Source organism: Struthio camelus, chromosome 2, assembly GCF_040807025.1.
Source record: "Struthio camelus isolate bStrCam1 chromosome 2, bStrCam1.hap1, whole genome shotgun sequence".
In the NCBI taxonomy this organism is placed as follows: domain Eukaryota; kingdom Metazoa; phylum Chordata; class Aves; order Struthioniformes; family Struthionidae; genus Struthio; species Struthio camelus.
Window position 1 is genome coordinate 94,317,800 of NC_090943.1, and position 18,978 is coordinate 94,336,777.

The following is an 18,978-nucleotide window of genomic DNA, read 5'->3' on the forward strand; positions in this document are numbered from 1 at the left end:
TAGGGCATCCCCGGCCAATCTTTTTTGCTTCCTGAAAAGCAAATAAATACTTTTACATGGTAACTCTCATTTAAAAGGTTAGTTTGCAGGAAATAGGGCTAAAACCATACTTTTGACTACCAAAAATCCACACAAGCTTGAGCTAGGGCATTGGCGAATCGTCCTACAGTGGTAGATGGAATTTGTATCAAATTACTTTGCCACAGAAATGCAAAGCTCTCCGGAAACCTGGATCAAAATCCTCATCTCACACAATCTCCTTTCTAGATAACTCAATTTCGGGAAAGTGAGAAAGGAGGGAAGGTTAACCCGGTCTCAGGAGAAAGCCCTCTTACTTCAGAGGGCCCCGCAGCAACGCCCGGTGACCTCCCATCTGCGGGCTAGACTCCCTCAGCGTCTCCCACTGTGTGTCACGTTTTTCAGCGGGAATATTCGCAGACTTTGAGGGAGGTTTCCTCCTGACCGAGACGTCAGGCAGCGCAAGAGTTAAGCGAACGTACACAGCAGCTGCTGGCTGAAATCTCCCCGCGAGGGTAGGAGCAGGCGCAGCGTGGAGCTGCGCGCAGGCGGAGCTGGGACAACCTTTGGACCTCGGCACCCAGACGTAACAGGGGCCCGCGACGTAAAGATCAGGAAATTGTTCACTGTTGATTCCTCGCGAAGCGGTAAGATAAGCAGAAACGCTGTTAGAAAGAAACCCATCCAGATTAATCCTTTTGTTACCACCCAAATAATCGGTTTTCTTCCACAGATAAGTTAGTGGGAGGAATTTACTCTGGGTAACTTAGGCTATTAACTTGAATTTAAAATAGAGCTAGGAAAATTTGCTGTCGTTTGGGTAAGTCTGGTGATGCAGCAGTGCCAGTCCACAAATCTGAAGGTAGTGAGTCAAGCTCCACAAAAGTAGTAGGGCTAGCCTAGAAAAACGGTGACACTGACATGAATACTTATACGCCGTTCTTTTATTTGCCTGTTTGTCCCAACCTAGGAGTTGTGCTTTCAAAGTTTTCCCTTGCAATGCTTAAGGACCTGCATATACATACCTTATTTCAATATAGATCATTATGTATGCATCCATAAATGAAAGCAGACAGTCTTATGTAAATAGAAAATGTGAGGCGTCACAGGCTTTAAGAAGAATTAAGAGAGTTCGCGATACTGCAGATGACACTAGTCCAAAACCAAAACTGTCATATCCTTAACAGGTATTACATTTAACATACTGAACAGGACATCTGATATCTGAGCAGTTATGTTCAGGGGCAGAACATATGGTCTGTTAAAATCTCTTCACTTGATGGATGGCCAGCCAAGTTTGGCTTATAAATTTCATCCAGCTATTACTTCTCATGTACATCCCTGTCAAAAGAGGAGTGTGGATTACAGACAGAGCTACAAGACAGGCCCAAGTAGTGCTGGAGGAAGAACACTCAATGCTCCTCTAACTAAGGTTAGTATCTGGAGAGACCCCTGCCCTGCACAAGATTCCTTTAAGTGTTTTTAGTTTACTGCTATCTATCTATATATATATATATTTTTTTTTAATTTCTCATTGTACTTAGTACTAAAAGAAACCCAGCCTTTGAACCAAAACCACAGTGTTTGAATGGTTCACACGCACATCAAACGTGGCTGAAATTGTGGCACATTCAGCACGTCTACCGTACTGAGAAGATGGTTTGTATGAGACTAGCCTGTTTTTAATGTATGAGCTGGTTAGTTTAAAGCTAAATCAGCCTTCACTGTGTTGCGCACTAGCTCCCCCATGAATCACCTTTTTGTTTGCAAAGTTCAGGAACTGCTTCTGAAATAAATGCGTGTTTGACTCTGACCTTCATGAGCAGTGTGTTGTAATGAAGGAGAAACTCGTGACAAAAGCAAATGATGTAATATAGTACTGCCTCCCCGGCATCTGCCAGTCAAGTGATCATATCTGGCGCTCGGTTCAGTTGCTACCCAGTCTAAATAAATTGCTGCAATATCGTCAGGTTCTGCTCATCAAGAAGTTGGACAGTGCTGCTGCAGTGTGTCATTAGCTCTTACATTTTATTCTACAGACAGTTAATTCTGGAGGATGAATTTGATTTATCCTTAAAAGGTCATATTGCATGATACTTTACAAAACACTGACTGCATGTGGGGAAATTTGCATATTTTTTCCAGCCATGTGGGGCTGGCAGAGTTCAAAATACGTCATCTGGGAAGAAATAATTAGATAGGTATTTTTCTGAAGTAGGGTATTCGGAATGAATAATGCAATATTCAGAACTGTTCAGAACCAGTTGCTGTTAATGGATAAATTGTTCATGGTGAGCTGCAGACACGCCGGTCAAGGCCCAGTCTTAACACTTAGACCCCTTCTAGCCAGTGTCCAGTAGCAGACTCGAACTGAGGCAGAAATACAGATCAAGGCCAGTATAAAGCAATAAATAAAGCAATATGACTAGCGCCGAGGTTGTAATCGTTGAAGTGATGCAGGTGAGGTAAGACTGGGTTTGCTCAGGACAAGGGGAAACACAGCTCGACAGAAACTTCTACTCTACGTTGACACCTTTTTGTTATTCGTAGTGTCTGAATGTCTGATTAATCTCTGAAGATTTGTGTGAGAAGACTGGGGCAGCAAGAAGTTTCTGCCTAGCACTGTGTGCCCAGAATTGATCAGAGTGCTGCTGCAGAATATAAGTTCTGATTCATATAGTCGTATGGCAGGTTCCCAGGACCCAGATCTAGGACACAGTATGTGACAGTCACTTAAAGTAAGTGGAATACAGCAAAGAGAACCATAGGAAATTAGACAAGAATGGTGTTAAACATGTGGTTCATCTTCAACTATTATTTTTGCCAATAAGGGCTGCAGATTTTCGCCTCTAGTTAGGTGCGTGGCTATTTGTGGAGTCCCTGTTTTAGTGCAGGGTGCGATTTATTTGCGTGGGCTTTTGCAGACAGAGCTGGGCTCAGAACTGCCTGGGCATGCAAAAGCTCTAGTCTGAAGGACTGTGTTGTCAGTGGGACTTACACTGGCATCTCTAGCACTCTTTCACCACTGTTTCGGCATATAGGTGCTGTAAAAGTACTGTTTCAGTGCTTTTAATGCTAAACTGGGGGGAGGTAAGTTCAGGCGCAGATCTTAATGTTTGAAACACTGAAGACAACCAGTGCAGCAGTTGTCTGAGGATGGCCCTTCAACATGTAAGTTAGACCTAAACCATTCCAGACGGCTGTTTGTCAGACCTCTTTGATCCCCAGTGCCTCCCTAGACTACCTGCTGCTTCCCCAACCATAATCCATAGTCAAGAAATTTTAGGTAACTTTCTAGCAACCTCTGTTATGTCATACCACTGTTTATATTTAAACAGTAATTGTGGATAAGATTGAGAACCTACCAGATCTGTATGAAATCAGTATGGATTCAGGACTACAATGAAACTAACTTGACAACTACACTTTGTAGGACTTGCACTGGATTGTTATTTAATGGGATGGATATTCCTTGGTGCTAGAGCCTGATCCAGCACTTACTGAAGATACTGGCAAGATTTGTAGTGGAAGATCACACTAGTACAAAGTGACCGTGGTTTTATTCTGCATCATCAAAAGCAGTATTGAGATCCATTCGTTTCCAGTTTTACAGATGTGAATTTAAACAATTATTACAGCATCATTCTTTTAAGGATGTTCTCCTAAACAAGGCGGTATTTCTCTTACTCCTTTATTGCAGGTCATGGCAGAAAAAGAGTTGCCGGGTGTTTTGATTCTGGATATAGGAGGAACTCATGGCGTGCTAGAAGACCTTGTAGCACTTCTGAAGAAACATTTTTGCCTTATCACCATGAAGGAGTTTCTTGAAAACAAAAAAGAAATGGGAAAAAAAATCCAATCTATTTTCGTGTTTGAGTGCAGGCCAACTATTGACCAAGAGCTCCTGGAAAGCCTGCCTAATTTAAAGGTAATTGCAAACTCCGGGGTTGGAGTGGATCACTTAGACTTGAGAATGATTTCTAACTTTGGTGTAAAAGTGACCAACACCCCGCATGCCGTTGCTGACTCAACAGCAGACATAGGAATGGCCTTGATGCTGGCATCTGCCAGAAGACTAGTGGAAGGTAACGTTTTAAATTTTCCTGGGTCTTAGCTACGTCTTTGGCATATCTTGCTTTTCCTCTGTTACAGGTGATCTGTCTGAATCAATCTTTGGGACGCTTTTGCAGGAAAGAGAGTTCTGAGGACTCAGAATTCTCGGAGGGTTCTGCTTTTCCTGTACTTTTTCATGTTCCTCACTTATTTTCAAGGCAGTGGTGACAACAGTCAGGCCTTTGTCTAGATTAAGCATTTGAAAATCACCTATGATAGCCCATTTGAAATAATGTCTGGGGCTTAATTCTCCACTGGCTACCTGCTGGGCAAGTTTTTTATAGTTGTGTAAAAAGATTAACTCTTCATTCTTTCCTGCTTCCAAAAAGAGTTCATCTAAATTAATGGGCTTTATTTTCAGAATACCACCAACATTATTATTTAAATAGTTGATGATCTTTTTGACAAAGTTCATCCAACTGTACTACTGACATTAGTTTGTGCACTCACAGGTAGATCCTTTCCCCACATACATGCCCTTGCTCCGCAGTGCCCTTCAGGGGAAGGAAGGTGTCAGTAGAGCCTGTCACAAGAAATTGCCTCTCTCTCCAGGGTCTCACAGCATTTCTGTCACCGCTGCTCCATCCCTGAGCATAAAGTAGCTCCTCTTTCCCCTTGATGTTTTCCTACTGTTGCACCTCTCTGGACCTCAAGTTATAAAAACTCATAGAGACCTCTGGCAGAGCTGGAATCTGCAATGTACCGCAGCACAACATCGCTTGGGTGGCTTTTTCCTTCACCCCCACTCAATTAGTCGTAGTGCTTTGGGCTGGTCCTTGAGATAGATGATGAGATTTACCCCAGCTAAAAACAGTGAGGTCAGTGTCACCAATATCTGATGGTAAATGTCAAACAATCTATTTTCAAACTTCAAAGGGATTATTACAGTTATGGAAGAATTAATTTCCTGAGGTGCTATTCCTCACAGAAAAATATAAATTTTGAAAAACTCTTCTGGGTCACTGACTTCCGTCCTGGCTATTGCAGGGAATAGCACCATCTGAACCCTCTGATCTGACCAAAATTCCTCTCAAAATTGGTTAAGATATTTTGTAAGGGGTGTCCCAGAACCCTACTGCTATTAGAGTTAGAAACTTTTTTTTTTCATGATTTCTAACCTTAAGTTTATAGTCGGATTGCACCCGTTTAGCATGTTTTTACATTCAGGCTGCCAGATTGCAATTTCTCCAGACACAAAGTATTTTGCTGTTGACTGGCTGGGAGTTGAAGTTACCAGGGCTACTCTTGGGATCATCGGAATGGGCAATATTGGTTATAAAGTGGCTCAGAGGGCCAAAGCCTTTGAAATGAAGATTCTCTACCACAACAGGAACCAGAGGTAAAAGTGTTTCCTTACTATGTGTAATTACTCAGGGTGCAGCGTCCTTACCCTCCTATACTCAGTATCACTTACTTGCTTTGCTTGCGCATTTGCATGACTCAGTCAGCATCCCACCAGTCCTCTAGCCTCTTGCTCCCTCTGTCCCACATCTTTCCCCTCCTCCCTTCCACCATCTGTACCTATGTATGATTTTCTCTTGGCCACAAATCTCTTGATCTCTGTACTGTTCAAGATCTCTCTCAGGGTTAACTGATTATTTAAGCAGCTGTGCCAATTTGAGTGTGCGGTTTTCCCTCAGAAAAAAGGAAGAGGAACAGGCAGTTGGTGCCCATTACTGTGAGAAGATGGAAGACTTGCTACAGCAATCTGACTTTGTTATGCTGGTTGTGAACTTGACTCCCAAGACTCACAAGCTGATTGGGAAAAGGGAATTGGGGCTGATGAAACCCACAGCTACTCTTATAAACATCAGCCGAGGTAGGATGGTCTGAAGGCACTGGTTGTGGCTCAACAGTTAAGGTTGTGTTTTGTCTGTTTGTGCTGACATTTCCCCCTCTCACTTCAGACTGAGCCTTTCTCCATATATTGCCTGAGTCACAGAGTAGATGGCGCTCTGCACATTGATGATGTATTAGCAGATCAGATGCCATGTGTTTGAACGCAAGGTCCTGTGGACCTCCAGCAGAATTTGGAGGTGCTCAGCAGGTGCTCTGCATCTCTTTAGCCTTATCCTAAAGACAACTTTCTTTAGTGGAAATAACCTTATTATCATGAAATAGTTGACGTCATCGATGATGAACAGGGAACAAGGAGAAACACAAGCCTCAAGTGGAACATCTATCTGGAAAAGAAGCCTCAGAGGAGATTACAGATCTGTTGATGCCAAATGAGCATATAAGAGCAGGCCTAAAGAGATTATAGTTTCAGGAGACAAAGCAGAGATAAGAAAGTGAAAAAGCTCAAAGAGCTTTGAAATGATTTGTCTATAATAATATGGGAAATCAGCGTCAAAATGAGGAACAGACTTAAATCTCTCACATCCCGTGAAATGCTCTGTGCACTGGGCCGTGATCGTCCTCTAATTAAACATTAATAAATAAAATGTCTCTTTAGTTTGTTTGGTTAACAGTTACTAGAGGGCCATTTTATCTTCTAACAAGATGAGAATTCTTTCTTGCTAGAGCTTTGAGACCTTTCTCCACCCACAAAGTTAAAAATGTGTGTGTTAACTTGTGATGATAGCAAGAAATTATGATTTAAATGCAGGTGCAGTTGTTGATCAAGATGCATTGGTAGAAGCTCTCCAGAATAAGATTATTATGGCTGCTGCTCTAGATGTGACATACCCTGAGCCTCTGCCAAGGTAGCGGAACCTGTTTTCCTTTCAATTAATCTGAAATGATTTAAACTGTCCGTAAAATTCTGCTCGTCATCTCTATCTCTATGAGGAGTCCCTCTCACTCTTTAAGGGCAAAACCTCAACCTTTCTTGCCCAAACATAGATAAATGGCAAAGAGTCCCCCTTTCCCAGCAATCTGGCAGCCTGGCTGACAGGCAAGGCAACAAGACCTATACAGAGAAAGAGGAAATGGGTGAGTTTCCCACAGCTTTCTGCAAATTCTGTGCCTGTGGCCCCTTTTACCTCAGGACGCGGTTGCTGTTTCCTGAGATTCAGTTCTTTCCAACTAGCATGTGCTAGCAGCAGCCTAAATGCCCTATGTAACATATTCTGTTCTTTTTGTTTCTTACAGAGACCATCCTTTATTAAAATTAAATAACATCATCATAGCCCCTCACATTGGAACTGCAACAGTCCAGGCCATCCGTATGATGGCAGAGGAAGCAATAGCAAATATGCTGGCTGTTCTCAATGGTCAACCCGTTCCCAGTGAAGTGTTCCCCAGATGATGTATATCGGATGACATCACGAAATCTCATACCTGTGAAAAGACACTATTTCCTACAGTACCACTTCTAAATAAATAAATAAAACCCCGCGCTGCTTTTGTTGTCATGATACTGCAAAGCTGTTGGCCCACTGAGCTTACCCTGAATTGTCATTTTCAATTCTGAAAAATCAAAGAGAACAAGTAAAAGTAATTTATTTGAAACTTGTAAACTGAGCAGTTGTATACTTTGATATCTTCAGTTCAGCATTTCAATTAATACATGTGCGTTAGTCACAGTACTTGCTACTACTTAATGATAAGGAAGCATACTGAGCAGTTTGTGTAATACTCTCAGATATATTAAAGGTGGATTGAACATTAATTCTCTCAGAATTTTGACTATATCCCAAAACACTTTTCAGTCAATGTTGCAATATTCTATCTTGATATCAAAATACTTAAGAAAGCAGACTCCACTGAAATGATCTTAAGCCTAAGGTTTTCTACTGTAAGAAGAGCTTAGCTTCATCTACACTGTTAAATCAAAGTGAAGCCAATCATTGATTTTCCTTAGGGGATCTTTTGAAAACCAAAGTAAATCCAAAGAGATATAGTTCCTCTATGCAGACAAATACGTTGCTTTTATCTTCACTGTCCATGAAACAAGGCTAACGCTACCACAGAAATGACACCAATGAAGGCATAGCCTAAAGCAAAATTAGTGATCAGTGCTAACTTCCATTCCGAAGGTAGGCTTCTTCCTGCCTCTTCCATACTTCTTCCATACTCTCTTTCCTGAATTTGAGCAAACAACAAAGTCAGAAGACTCAAGGAAAGGCTTGTGACCTCCACAAATTCAGGAAGCCTTTCCATTATTCTGCAATATGGTCAGGCTTCTTGCAAAGATGGTAAAATGAAGATCTAGCACAGTAAATGTAGACAGCCCCAGAGCTAGACGTTCAGATGCAAATACTGAAATGCTATGAACAAGAAAACAGCAAGTATTGCTATAGAGGACTCAAAGACCGTCAGCCCTTGTACAACTCCCCCTCCCCCTCCCCACACACAAGCTCGTCACAAATTTCCAAAGGAAGATCAGTGGTAGTTGTAAACAGTCTAATTTTTCTTTAAAAGAGCTGCCATTTCACAGACCCTCTGGGAGCCACAAACAAATGGTCAGTGGTTCTTGCAAAAAAGCATTTTAATTCTAGAGCTTAAGTTTAGGTATCCTTGTTTGAAAACAATTGCCTAAGCAGCTATTATATTGTTAGCTTATGATAACCTCAAGAGAATGCACTGCAATTAAGAATTCACGGGTGTATTTGCAGGACAGGGGACTGCAAAAACCTCTGTAAAGAAGAATTTAAAAATTAACTTGGTGACTCAAAGTTCAAGATGAAGCTGTCCAATTTATTTTCAGGAATTGGATTTGGTCCAACATTTTTCTAAACTACTTGCACATGGTAATTTGTGATTTCAGCATAGGGAAGATTTATTACACCAGACTATTGATGGTCTGAAACTAAATAATTAATCAAAAATAATTCTTAGTGTTATGATCCTGGTGATAGTGATATGAAACCTTACAGCCCATGAGCAACAGAACTGGTTCAGACTTGATTATGTGAATACTGGGGGGCGAGGGGGGATGCATATAATTGATAGTATACTTATAAGAGCTGCTTTCTTGTCTTAGTTTGTTCACCTCCCTATTTAACTATGTGATTTGTAAGATCTCTTGCAATAGTTGTCATGATACAGGACAGGAAAGTGATGATTCTTTAAAAAGTCTGGAAATATTTCAGCACTGTGCATCTTTCTTCTTTTTGCAGATCATGGGAGGAGGAGAGCTACCTGGGCTTTTGGTAAATGAAATAGGAGGAATACATGGGGTACTGCATAGCCCCGTGGAGTTCCTGAAGAAACATTTCTACCTCATCACCATGAAGGAATTTCTTGAAAACAGAATCATGTGAGTAAAAAGGTCCGAGCAATCTATTTGTGGTGACACAAACCAGTCATTGACCAAGAGCTCCTCCAGAGCCTGCCAAACTTAAAAGTGATTGCAAATTCAGGAGCAGGGATGGATCACCTGGATCTGAAACTTATAGCTGGCTTTGGTGTGAAAATGGCTAGTGCGCCACATGCTGTTTCCAGCAGCACAACAGATACTGGGATGGCTTTACTGCTGGCATCTGCTAGAAGATTAGTAGAAGGTAACATTCCAATTCTTCTGTGGATTCTAGAAATCATACAAGATTTACATGCTATTAGCTTGACTTCTTCTAGAGTTATCCTTAGTGCCATAAAATGTGAATATCTAGGTTCCAGAAAAGATGTTGGGGTGCCAAATAGAATGATTGTTATGTTGATATAGTTTATATGTAACATATATTTCAAGCAAGTATAAAATCATATGAGTTTATTTTTCGCAGATCACCAGCTTGGCTTGAAAATATTTGAACAGAATCTCATTACGTTATTTTCAAGTGTAACATTGCACTTTATTGACGGGGCTTGATGTTTTTCTTAGAAGCTGTAATTCATTTTTTTGGAATAAATATGGCTGTAGAATTAACGTTAATAGCCTCAACTGAAGAACACACTGAAGTGTGCTTCCTACATATGAAAGTTTTAAATTCTATGACCTTCTTCAGCAGTGCATTTTTCAGTGACTATGACATTTGGCTCTAAGACGTTTGTTTCTTGATGTGGTAGCATTACAGTGCTATTGACCAAAATTGGTGGAGGGATCACAGTGGTCACAGAAAGACAGAAAAAATTAAAGTGTGGGAGATGTCAATGGAGGAGAATAAGGACATAAGCTGAAAGCTGGGGCTGACAGAGACACGGGCATATTTTCAGGAACTGAAATGCGTTGGTGCAAAACTGATGAATTTAAGGGCCATCAGAGACAGGGTGCTGCAGTTTCTCCTAATAGCATCCTTTCTAGTTTGCTCCACACATTTTTCTTGGCCTTTCTGCAAATAGACCTATCCTTGGCTTGTCAGGAATGCCTTCTGCTTCAGGAAAAAAAACCCGTCGGTTTTATCCTATTAAATTTATCTGCCTTTCCTTCACCAGCAGTAAAATAGGCTTCTTAGCAGCTCAAAGGAGAGAGGCTTGTCTCCCCCAAATCTGTTTCTGCTGCACGAGGAGGAGATGGATTAAAAAGGAGATTAATGATTGCTTCTATCTATGTGAATTTCTGATAGCTCTGCTTTGACATGACTGAGTTTTATCCTGAGGCATTTTTGTTGTTTTCACAATATTCTGCTTATGTTTTAGAAGGGCTGACAATATCAGATAGAATATTTTTCTTTAGAGGGCTGAAATATCAGAAGCTCTCACCTTGCTGGCAGGTCAATAAGCAGTGTGTCTCTGTGCATGTAAGCTCATTTTCTGCATTGAGCAGAAATACAAAATTTTGCAGGTTTAACAGATAATCTAGGGAAATTACTGGGTAGTGATTTTAAAAGAAGACACACTCTCTCTTCCAGTTAGAATGGCAGAGGTGAACAGGCAACCTCTTCTTATTCTGAACAGCAACACAAACATCTGGCATTATTCTTCACAAGCATTTCCAAACCCTGCTGCAGTTTTACTGGTGATAATTACTTTGATTATTGTTGCAAAACAGGACAACAATTTTATGAGTGCAGAGCGGTAAAAGGATCTGCAGGGGGGATGTCATCAAAAGCTTTTTGGTAGCATGGTGGAAATAAATGAGGCATGTCACATGCACAGCAAGGAAAGACAATATATTCAAGAGCCATCTAGGACATTACAAAAATCACTGCTATCTAAAACAATGTGCTTGTAATTGTTAAACGTATGAACGTGTGTTATAGTCACATCTCAAGGCCCCGTTCTCTTGCCTTGTTCCTCTGTGTCGGACCCAGTCCATTTCTCATATTGGAACATTTCTCTTGTAGGCTGTCATGTTGCGGTTTCTCCAGGTACGGAGTACTGTGAAGTCGACTTTCTGGGAGTTAAAGTTACCAGAGCTACTCTGGGGATCATTGGAATGGGCAGCATTGGGTATAAGATTGCTCTGAGAGCCGAAGCATTTCAAATGAATATTTTGTACCACAACTGGACACGGAGGTAAAGATATGTCTTGACCCTAACTAGAGCAGAAACTCCCTTTCAGACGGTCAGCATTTCCCTTTTCTTTTCAAGAAAATGTTTCAGCATAATTCCTGCAAGAATTGAGAGAATATGGCCAAGACTGAAACAAAAGAAAAAAAGACCAGTTGCCTCAGATCAGTTTTGTAAGGCATTATTTGGTGATTAAACAATACTTGGAGACTTAATCTAGGCTTAATATTAGAAATTCCATGGTTTCCTGGTGATGTGACCAGAAGAAGAAAAATACAGCTTATAGCTTTTTATTCTTATTATATCTTACTATAGTGACACCTAACACTATCTTTTATTTTTTCCCCCAAACATCTCAAAGTTCAGGAGGGACCTTGTTGAAACTGAGTGACTGGAGAACTAGAAAGTGTATACTTAGCAAAATATGAAAAGTGATGAAGGAATTAGAGCTGTTTCCCGGGGGGGGGGTGTCTCTTTAAGCTAGTAGGTGTTTTGCCAAATATTTCCCTGGAGTCCGCATTTCACCTTTTGTTTCTAGTGTCTTTTAACTCGCATATCTGGGAAAGTGATCTTTCTTAGAGACTCAGCACAAGAGCTCTTCAGTGCAAAGGTGAGAGAGAGCCTAGAGTACAAACCGAGACCCCTGAAACCACCACTGCAAGCAGGTTGGATGCAGCCAACAAGTGGAGCAAATGTTTACTGCTGTAAACCATGATCTACACTGAGACTTTACTCCTCCCTGGTACTGAGAGAAGCTGCAGTGTGAGTACATGTTGCTTTTAGTGATTTGCTCCACACGTGGACTGTAGTAGCAGGGTTACTGCTCTAGCTAGCTCTAACCAAATCACCAGGGTAGATGAGGCCAAAAATAAGTAGCCTTACCTGGCATTCCTGTTACTTCAGAAATTATGAAAACAGCTGAACAAATTCAGGTACAAAAAAGTACAAAAAAAAAAAACTCCTTAAGATCTTTCATGCTTTCTTTATATACCACAAAGGAGAGGAAATAAGGCACAAATCCCATTAGTTTCTTCTGTTGGTTATCACTAACTCCGTCTCATTTTTTTCAGTCTTTTAAATAGTATTGATGTAAAAGAGTGCTGTGGTGAATAATCAATGCACAGTGCAATAGAAAGGAAAAACATGATTATTTTAAAGTATGTTTATACATTAAGTTTATCTGAGTATTCAGACTTTCCATGCTGTAAAACTGGCTGTAATTCCATTCTGTTCTTTGTTCACTTAGGCCCTGGTTGGTGAACCCTGGACCCTGTAAGAAAATAATTAATGTTTTAGCAGATACATGTTCCAAAGTGACACTGAAGTTATTTTCATAGTGTGACTTCTTTCCTTTTTTCTACTTTAGGGGAAGATAATTCGAAAGCCATTCTCTGGGATTCAGGGGAAAAAAAAAGATTGTACTGATTTTTATCCCCCTCTCCTGTGAGTGCTTCTTTAGTTCTCAAAGTTTAGGTAGCTAGGTTTAAAAACAATAAGAGAAATGGCCACAATTCTTTTTTACGGCGAAGAGTTCAAACTAAAAGTCTCTCTCTACTTTGGTAACTTTTTGTGTTGAGCACTTTATTATGTGTAAGCTTGGAAGCAGCCCGGAGTGGCCCGAAGCTGCCAGAGAAGTGGCCTCGCTGGTTCCACCCCTGGCAAAACGGCAGCCTGGCTGGAGGGTGCCAGTGCCCTGTGGGCCACTGGCGGAGTCTCTCTCAGAGCGCATGCAGATGAGTTTTGGTGACCCTCAGTGCTCCAGTTTAAGCCATTACTGCACCCTATGAGGTGCACCTTCCCTGTGGGGACCCTGGAGGAGAGACTATGTCTCACATCTGCTCCAGTGCTTGGCTTCAATCCACTTGCAGAGGTAAAATAAGGCGCTGGGCTTTGCTCTGCAGCAGCTGAGAGGCAGGCAGGCCGTCCAGTCTCTTCTGTGGCACTTGCTTGTGACAATCCTATCCTTTAGTTTGTGCACCAGTGACACTGTGAAAGAAAGTAACATTCCCAAGACCGCCTGCCTGAAATACAGTGTGATCCTTTTTTTCCCCATCAGGAAAGAGCATGAGGAGCAACTTGTCGGTGCCATCTATTGTGAAAAGATAGACAACTTGCTCCAGCAGTCAGGTCTTGTGATGGGGGTGGTGAGCCTGACACCTCAGAGGCACAAGCTGATTGGGAAAAGAGAGCTGAAGCTGATGAAACCCACGGCTACTCTTATTAACATCAGCGGAGGTAACATCCCTAGCTGCTCTGACTGCAGAATATGAGCCAGCTCCTGTTGCGCTGCATGCAGTACCAAGCGGCGTGAACTGCACAGCTGGTGAATATACAGACCTGCCACGGAAAACAAAAATCCTCCCTCTCCCTTTCTTTCCCCTTTTCTCTCTGAAATTGTTGCCTGCAAACGGCACTCCGAGACATTCCTAGTCCAACGTAAGGGCAGTAGTTGACCAAGAGGCGCTGGTGAGAGCTCTGCAGGCCGGTGCTATCGGGGCCGCAGCTGTGGACGTCACCTACCCGGAGCCGCTGCCCGGGTTGCCATCTGCAGTCGTTGCTCAGAAATATTCCCGTGACAGCGCCCCAAGCCCTGCGAGAGGCCCGACGGGCAGGGAGGTGGCCGCGGCCCCCCCCGCCGGGTTGCACGTCTGGCTGAGGGTGCTGTGCATGCGAATGGGAGGCAGCTCAGACCCTGGGGGCGATGACAGGCCCGAGGGAAAGCGGGCGCCAGGGAAAACAGCAGGAGGGTCACGTACGCCAAGGCAAGCGTTAAGTCCCCGCCGCAGAATCACAATATGAAGCGGCAGCGGTGCTTCACGGACAAATCTCGTCATCGGAAGGGAGGACACAAGAGCCTGAATGGGGGGAAGAAGCTGCCTGAGTCGCCACTCCTCAGCCCCACCGCCTTGTCCCAGGCGTCCCTCACCCTCCCCGCAGGCTTGTTTCCCCAAAACAAGGCTCTTGATGGCTGAAGTGCTGCAGATCTCTCTAATTGCAGAGGCAGTTTAGCGTCTAAAAAAAATAAGAAAGGCTCATCTGACAAAACGATACCTCACAGAGTAAACTGTGCTGGCTGGTTTTGGGGTGGGGGCAGCTCAGGCTTGTTAGGTCAGCAGGCCAGGGACATTGCTGTCCATTATCTGAGCCACATAAACAAAGCTCAGGCGATTGTGTAGGGCTAATGCTTCAGGGGCGCGTAATCCCCTCTTCTGACGTGGTGCAAATTGCTGCCTAAGGGCAAAATACTGTTTCTGGTCTTTGACAAAAGAGCACGGTATAAACTCTTAGCATATCCTTTTCATGTCCCAGAATTACTTGAATGCAGTTCATCAGTGCCCGTTAAGCATATGATCAGTTCCCCAGATATAAGTAGGACTTAAGTAGAGTTATATTAAATGAACTACATATTTAAATACAATGCAAAAGCCAAAGCCAAAGCCAAACTCTTCATTTGGATGAATAACAGTAGGTAACTTAAATATACATTTTTTTTTCTTCCAGGGATCATCCATTATTACAATTAAAGAATGTTATTATAACACCCCACCTTGGCATTAAAACAGAGAAGGCCACCCGCATGATAACAGAGGAAGCAGTTGAAAGCATCCTAGCAGCAGTTAATGGTCTCCCTATACCCAGTGAAGTGCTCCCAAGCTGATGTGCAAAAGGATATCACAGCTCTAAATGCTTTTATTCTCCTGTTTTCCCCACTGAGAGTGACCTATTCCAAGCAAGCAGGGAAAGTTTGACTGAGTTGCAGATGTTATTAAACAGAAAACTTTAAATTTTAAAGTGGCTCTGATTGCCAAGGCACTTCCAGTTCATGCTAGGCTCCCTAGAAAGCATGAAGTGGGGCTGTTACATGTTTTCCAGTGTGTTAATTTGCCTACTTCAAGGTGGGGACAACAGGTCTACTCCGTTGAAACCTAACTTACCTTCTTAATTATTATGTTAAAAATGGATTCAAACATTAGCTTTTCTGGATGACAGATCTTCAAAATTAGCACTCCAGTGGACTTGTCATTTTAAAGGTGGAACCGCACTGTCATTAGGTAAGAGAAAATGTCTCCACATTCCGTACTAGCCTTGGAGAGCTTCAGAAATAGCACTGCAATCTAAGGAAAATAGTTAATGGGAAAGGGAAAATAATGATTCTTAAAATGTCATCAGCCAATTTTTTACAGCAGTCCTTAAGAAGAAGTCTTTTTGAATTACATAACTCACTCTGTTCCCATTCTGTTAGATATCAAAAACAACAAAGTAAGCTACTAGGCTAGAAATACTGACCTTCTGTATGGAAGTCTTCATTTAAACTAGCTTCTGAGACAAAATGCAGGGGAAAAGTCCATTTAGGTTTCAGGAATTTACTCAGAACCACTTATACAAGACAGGATTTTAGCAGCACTAGCAAAAAACAGACTTCAAGATGAACATGCTGCCATGTTACATCATGTTTATTTGTAGTCTACCCTTCTGATTTTTCAATTTAGTGCAAAATATTTGGAAGACTATTTGGAATCCTGTAAGCTTCTTACGCTATTCTGTGCACAAAAAATCTATAACATTCCAAATATATAAGCCATTCCTGCGCACCACTTCTTCTAGCAATTCACAAAAACAAATAAATTTGGAACAAGATATAACAGAGAGTTTCACTATTATAACAAGAAAAAAATAACTTGACAAATCGTTTTCATTATTGTTTTCATTACTGCAAGTATTATTATGGAGTATTAAGAGCAAAATTCTGTGGCTTTTCTTCACTAGAAATGGTACCTATATTACAATTACGCATTCACATTCTACAGGAAAAGGATCTCTTTAAACAGAAAAACACTCACCCACTTCACTAAAGCCTTTTAGGAAAATAGATCTTTATGTTGGGTTAATGTATTCTGTTGTCTTAATAGAAATCCAAAATGCTAATAAGTTATCAATGCATAATTCAAAGTGGCAGTGCTGTGCATTCTATTATGTAGTATCACTCTTATGATCAGTACAATTATTTGACCTCTCAGCAAATTAATAGAAAAATTCCCATTAATTACAGCTAGGATTTTGCCAGTGCTGTTATATATATATTTACAAAGCCATTTCTACTTCCAGCTTCTTGCAGAAGGTTGTCAATGGTGCTTGCCAAGACACACTTCCTTCCACCAACTTAACATATGACAATGTTACCAACACTTACAGCTCAGGGAAACCAAGACATTGCAGCTTTTCTGGAAGAGCAAGTTGGCTGACAAGAATTTCATGGACCTTTTACATAGACTGACTCCCTGTTCTCTGAGATAGAGGCACCCAGCATCCCTTTGACTGTCACCTGTAAAACCTTAACAAAAAAGTCAAGCTTATGCTTTCAAAATAAAAAGCTGAGCAATAAATTACAGTTTAAAACAAAGCTACAAGAATCTAAAATAACGTGGTTTCCAGTGAGAAAAAATACCTTTTATTAGACTAACATCATAAAACTGGAAAAAAAACCAGACAAGCTTTGGAAGTACAAGCTTTTCTCTAGATGTGAAGCAGAAGCAACAAACTTCTAAGCAGGTAGATTACTTAATTTCACCACTGCATAAAACAACAAAACATGCTTGGCATTTGCCTGGAGTTTTACCTCTGTTCTTGTAGACATTTCAAGAATCTGGGCCAATTTGCTATAAAAATGCTCCGTGCCAGAGTGTTACTTTAGACACAAAGACACTAGACAACGCTAGACAACAGGACACCAGTAAGTTATTGGGACTAAGGGTTCGATTCACACGCAACACCTAACTCCCCAGTATTGCCTTACAGGTTATAAATCGCGACCTAAAGCACAGCTTATCAAAATGTCTCCAGGAAGCAACTTACTCTGCTTTCAAACTACACAGCAAAAATGATCCATTGTTTCCTGTTGTTCCTTTATCTAGGAATATTTATTGAACAGTATCAGATTAGCTGATGTGTAGTTCAAGACACCTTCCTGTGCTTTTTAGATGCTGTTTCACGTCTCTGTTATCCTATTTAAATTGTGGTTGGAAGAGAAAGAACATCTAACCTTAAGATCACTAAAAATGGATCAAAAAATACAGTGGCCACATGATGCAAAGAGCCAATCCATTATAGCTTACTCTGTTGGTTCAGATTTGTTCAAAACATTTTGATGGGTGAACAGTACGTGATCTAGCACAAAATGCTGCTGTAATTGTCTACCGGGAAAGCAGGCCTTACCTAAGGCACTCAGACAGGTTAGTGATAACACTCGATGATAGTTTAGAGTTAGTGAAAACGCACACATTGCTTGGGTTGGCCTTCCCCGAGACAAACTCATGTGAATATAGATTTCCTGCCTCTGGTTTGCTGTTCTGTCTATGAATCCTGGTTGCATCTAACATTGCTTTCAGCATAGACATAGGAGGTGAATGTCCTTCTCCAATTTCATAGTTCAGCTAGTATGGAGTTCATGAACTGTGCAATACTTCTCTTCCCGTACCCATAGTTATTATTAGTTCTAGAGAACTTTGTCACAACACTAGTATAATTCATCTCCTCAAAATACCACTAATGAAAACTAACAGCACATAGCAAGCAATATTAAACATTTCAACTTAAAACACTTCATAGCTATCTATGAGGTACTTTGCAAATTAAAACTACTTGGAACATATTAGTGCACTACTCTCTTTTTTTATCTTAGCTTAGCTTTAGCCTTATGGTGTCTGTTGTTGGAGCGCTACCCACAATTACTATGCTCAGTGATATCCTCTGTCCTGGTGATTCAAATAGCTGTCCAGTCATTCAAAATATAAATGATTTCTTGATCTCTTCCATCACATGTTTTGCTACACAGATGTATCTCCTATACAGATGTACCAACTCCTGAAGCACAATCTGAAAATTCAATGTTCAGGTTATGCAAGAAAACTTGGAAGCCATGAGATTCTCTCCATAACTGCAACCATTTTCTTGACCTTTGATATATGCATCCTGGATTTATGCTTAAAAAAGAGTAACACTCATTTGACTTATTTTTGGCTACTCTTTGACTGATTGCTGCTTCATTTTGTTGATTTGATATTTAAAGGAGAAAGCTACTGTACAACAGAACAGTTCATGAGTGTTTTATACAAAGAGCTGGAAACAGCGTTTTGGACTGGTAGGAAACTTGTAAAGGGCTTCAGGCTGTCCAGTGATCTTGGAACAGATTTGCAGATTTCGGTTTTGGGGGTTTCTGTTTGTCTGCTTTTGTCTCTGTGATCTCTTGCCAAAGTTCTTTTTTATGTTCACTACTAAAATGTAGTAAACTTCCTTCATAGATTCATAGCTAGAGTGATTGTCTCTTTATTGGGAGCTCTTCAATGGTCCTTTGATCTCAGGTATTGTTACGAAAGCAGAAGTTAAAAGATCACACATTATGTCTCATCAGGCAAACTTGGAAGCAGTTGATGTGAAACAGGTAATGTGTAAGCACTTTTAGTTTTGTTGCTTTATTTTAAAAAGAAAATACAGATGCCTTAAATTCAATTAAGAATT

At 41.2% G+C, this 18,978-nt stretch overlaps 1 protein-coding gene and 1 non-coding gene across 5 annotated transcripts; both read left to right on the forward strand.

Moving 5' to 3' along the window:
• Window positions 1-500: 500 nt before the first annotated feature.
• On the forward strand, window positions 501-7,743 carry LOC104153043 (probable 2-ketogluconate reductase). Of its 4 annotated transcripts, none has more exons than XM_009688706.2 (7): window positions 501-665; window positions 1,206-1,450; window positions 3,719-4,103; window positions 5,299-5,470; window positions 5,772-5,950; window positions 6,740-6,836; window positions 7,225-7,743. In XM_009688706.2, exons 2-7 carry the CDS (start codon window positions 1,253-1,255, stop codon window positions 7,379-7,381), a joined length of 1,188 nt encoding a protein of 395 aa, XP_009687001.1. In that variant the 5' UTR covers window positions 501-665; window positions 1,206-1,252; the 3' UTR covers window positions 7,382-7,743. The 4 variants fall into 4 exon arrangements, with proteins under 4 accessions (XP_009687001.1, XP_009687002.1, XP_009687003.1 ...); XM_009688707.2 differs by having other exon boundaries at window positions 5,323-5,470; XM_009688708.2 differs by lacking the exon at window positions 1,206-1,450.
• Window positions 7,744-8,793: 1,050 nt separating this feature from the next.
• Window positions 8,794-18,765, forward strand: LOC104153044 (probable 2-ketogluconate reductase). Its single transcript, XR_011139022.1, has 7 exons — window positions 8,794-8,825; window positions 9,195-9,578; window positions 11,298-11,469; window positions 13,520-13,698; window positions 13,904-14,000; window positions 14,965-15,515; window positions 16,570-18,765. It is a non-coding gene; the product is annotated as a probable 2-ketogluconate reductase (transcript).
• Window positions 18,766-18,978: the final 213 nt, after the last annotated feature.

What these genes read in the sequence shown, in the direction of transcription:
- LOC104153043 (XM_009688706.2), top strand. Translation starts at nt 1,253, where the DNA reads ATGTTCAGGGGCAGAACATATGGTCTGTTAAAATCTCTTCACTTGATG. An exon ending in TGCCAGAAGACTAGTGGAAG is followed by an intron (nt 4,104 to 5,298) that starts GTAACGTTTTAA and finishes TTTTACATTCAG; the next exon opens with GCTGCCAGATTGCAATTTCT. An exon ending in TACCACAACAGGAACCAGAG is followed by an intron (nt 5,471 to 5,771) that starts GTAAAAGTGTTT and finishes GTTTTCCCTCAG; the next exon opens with AAAAAAGGAAGAGGAACAGG.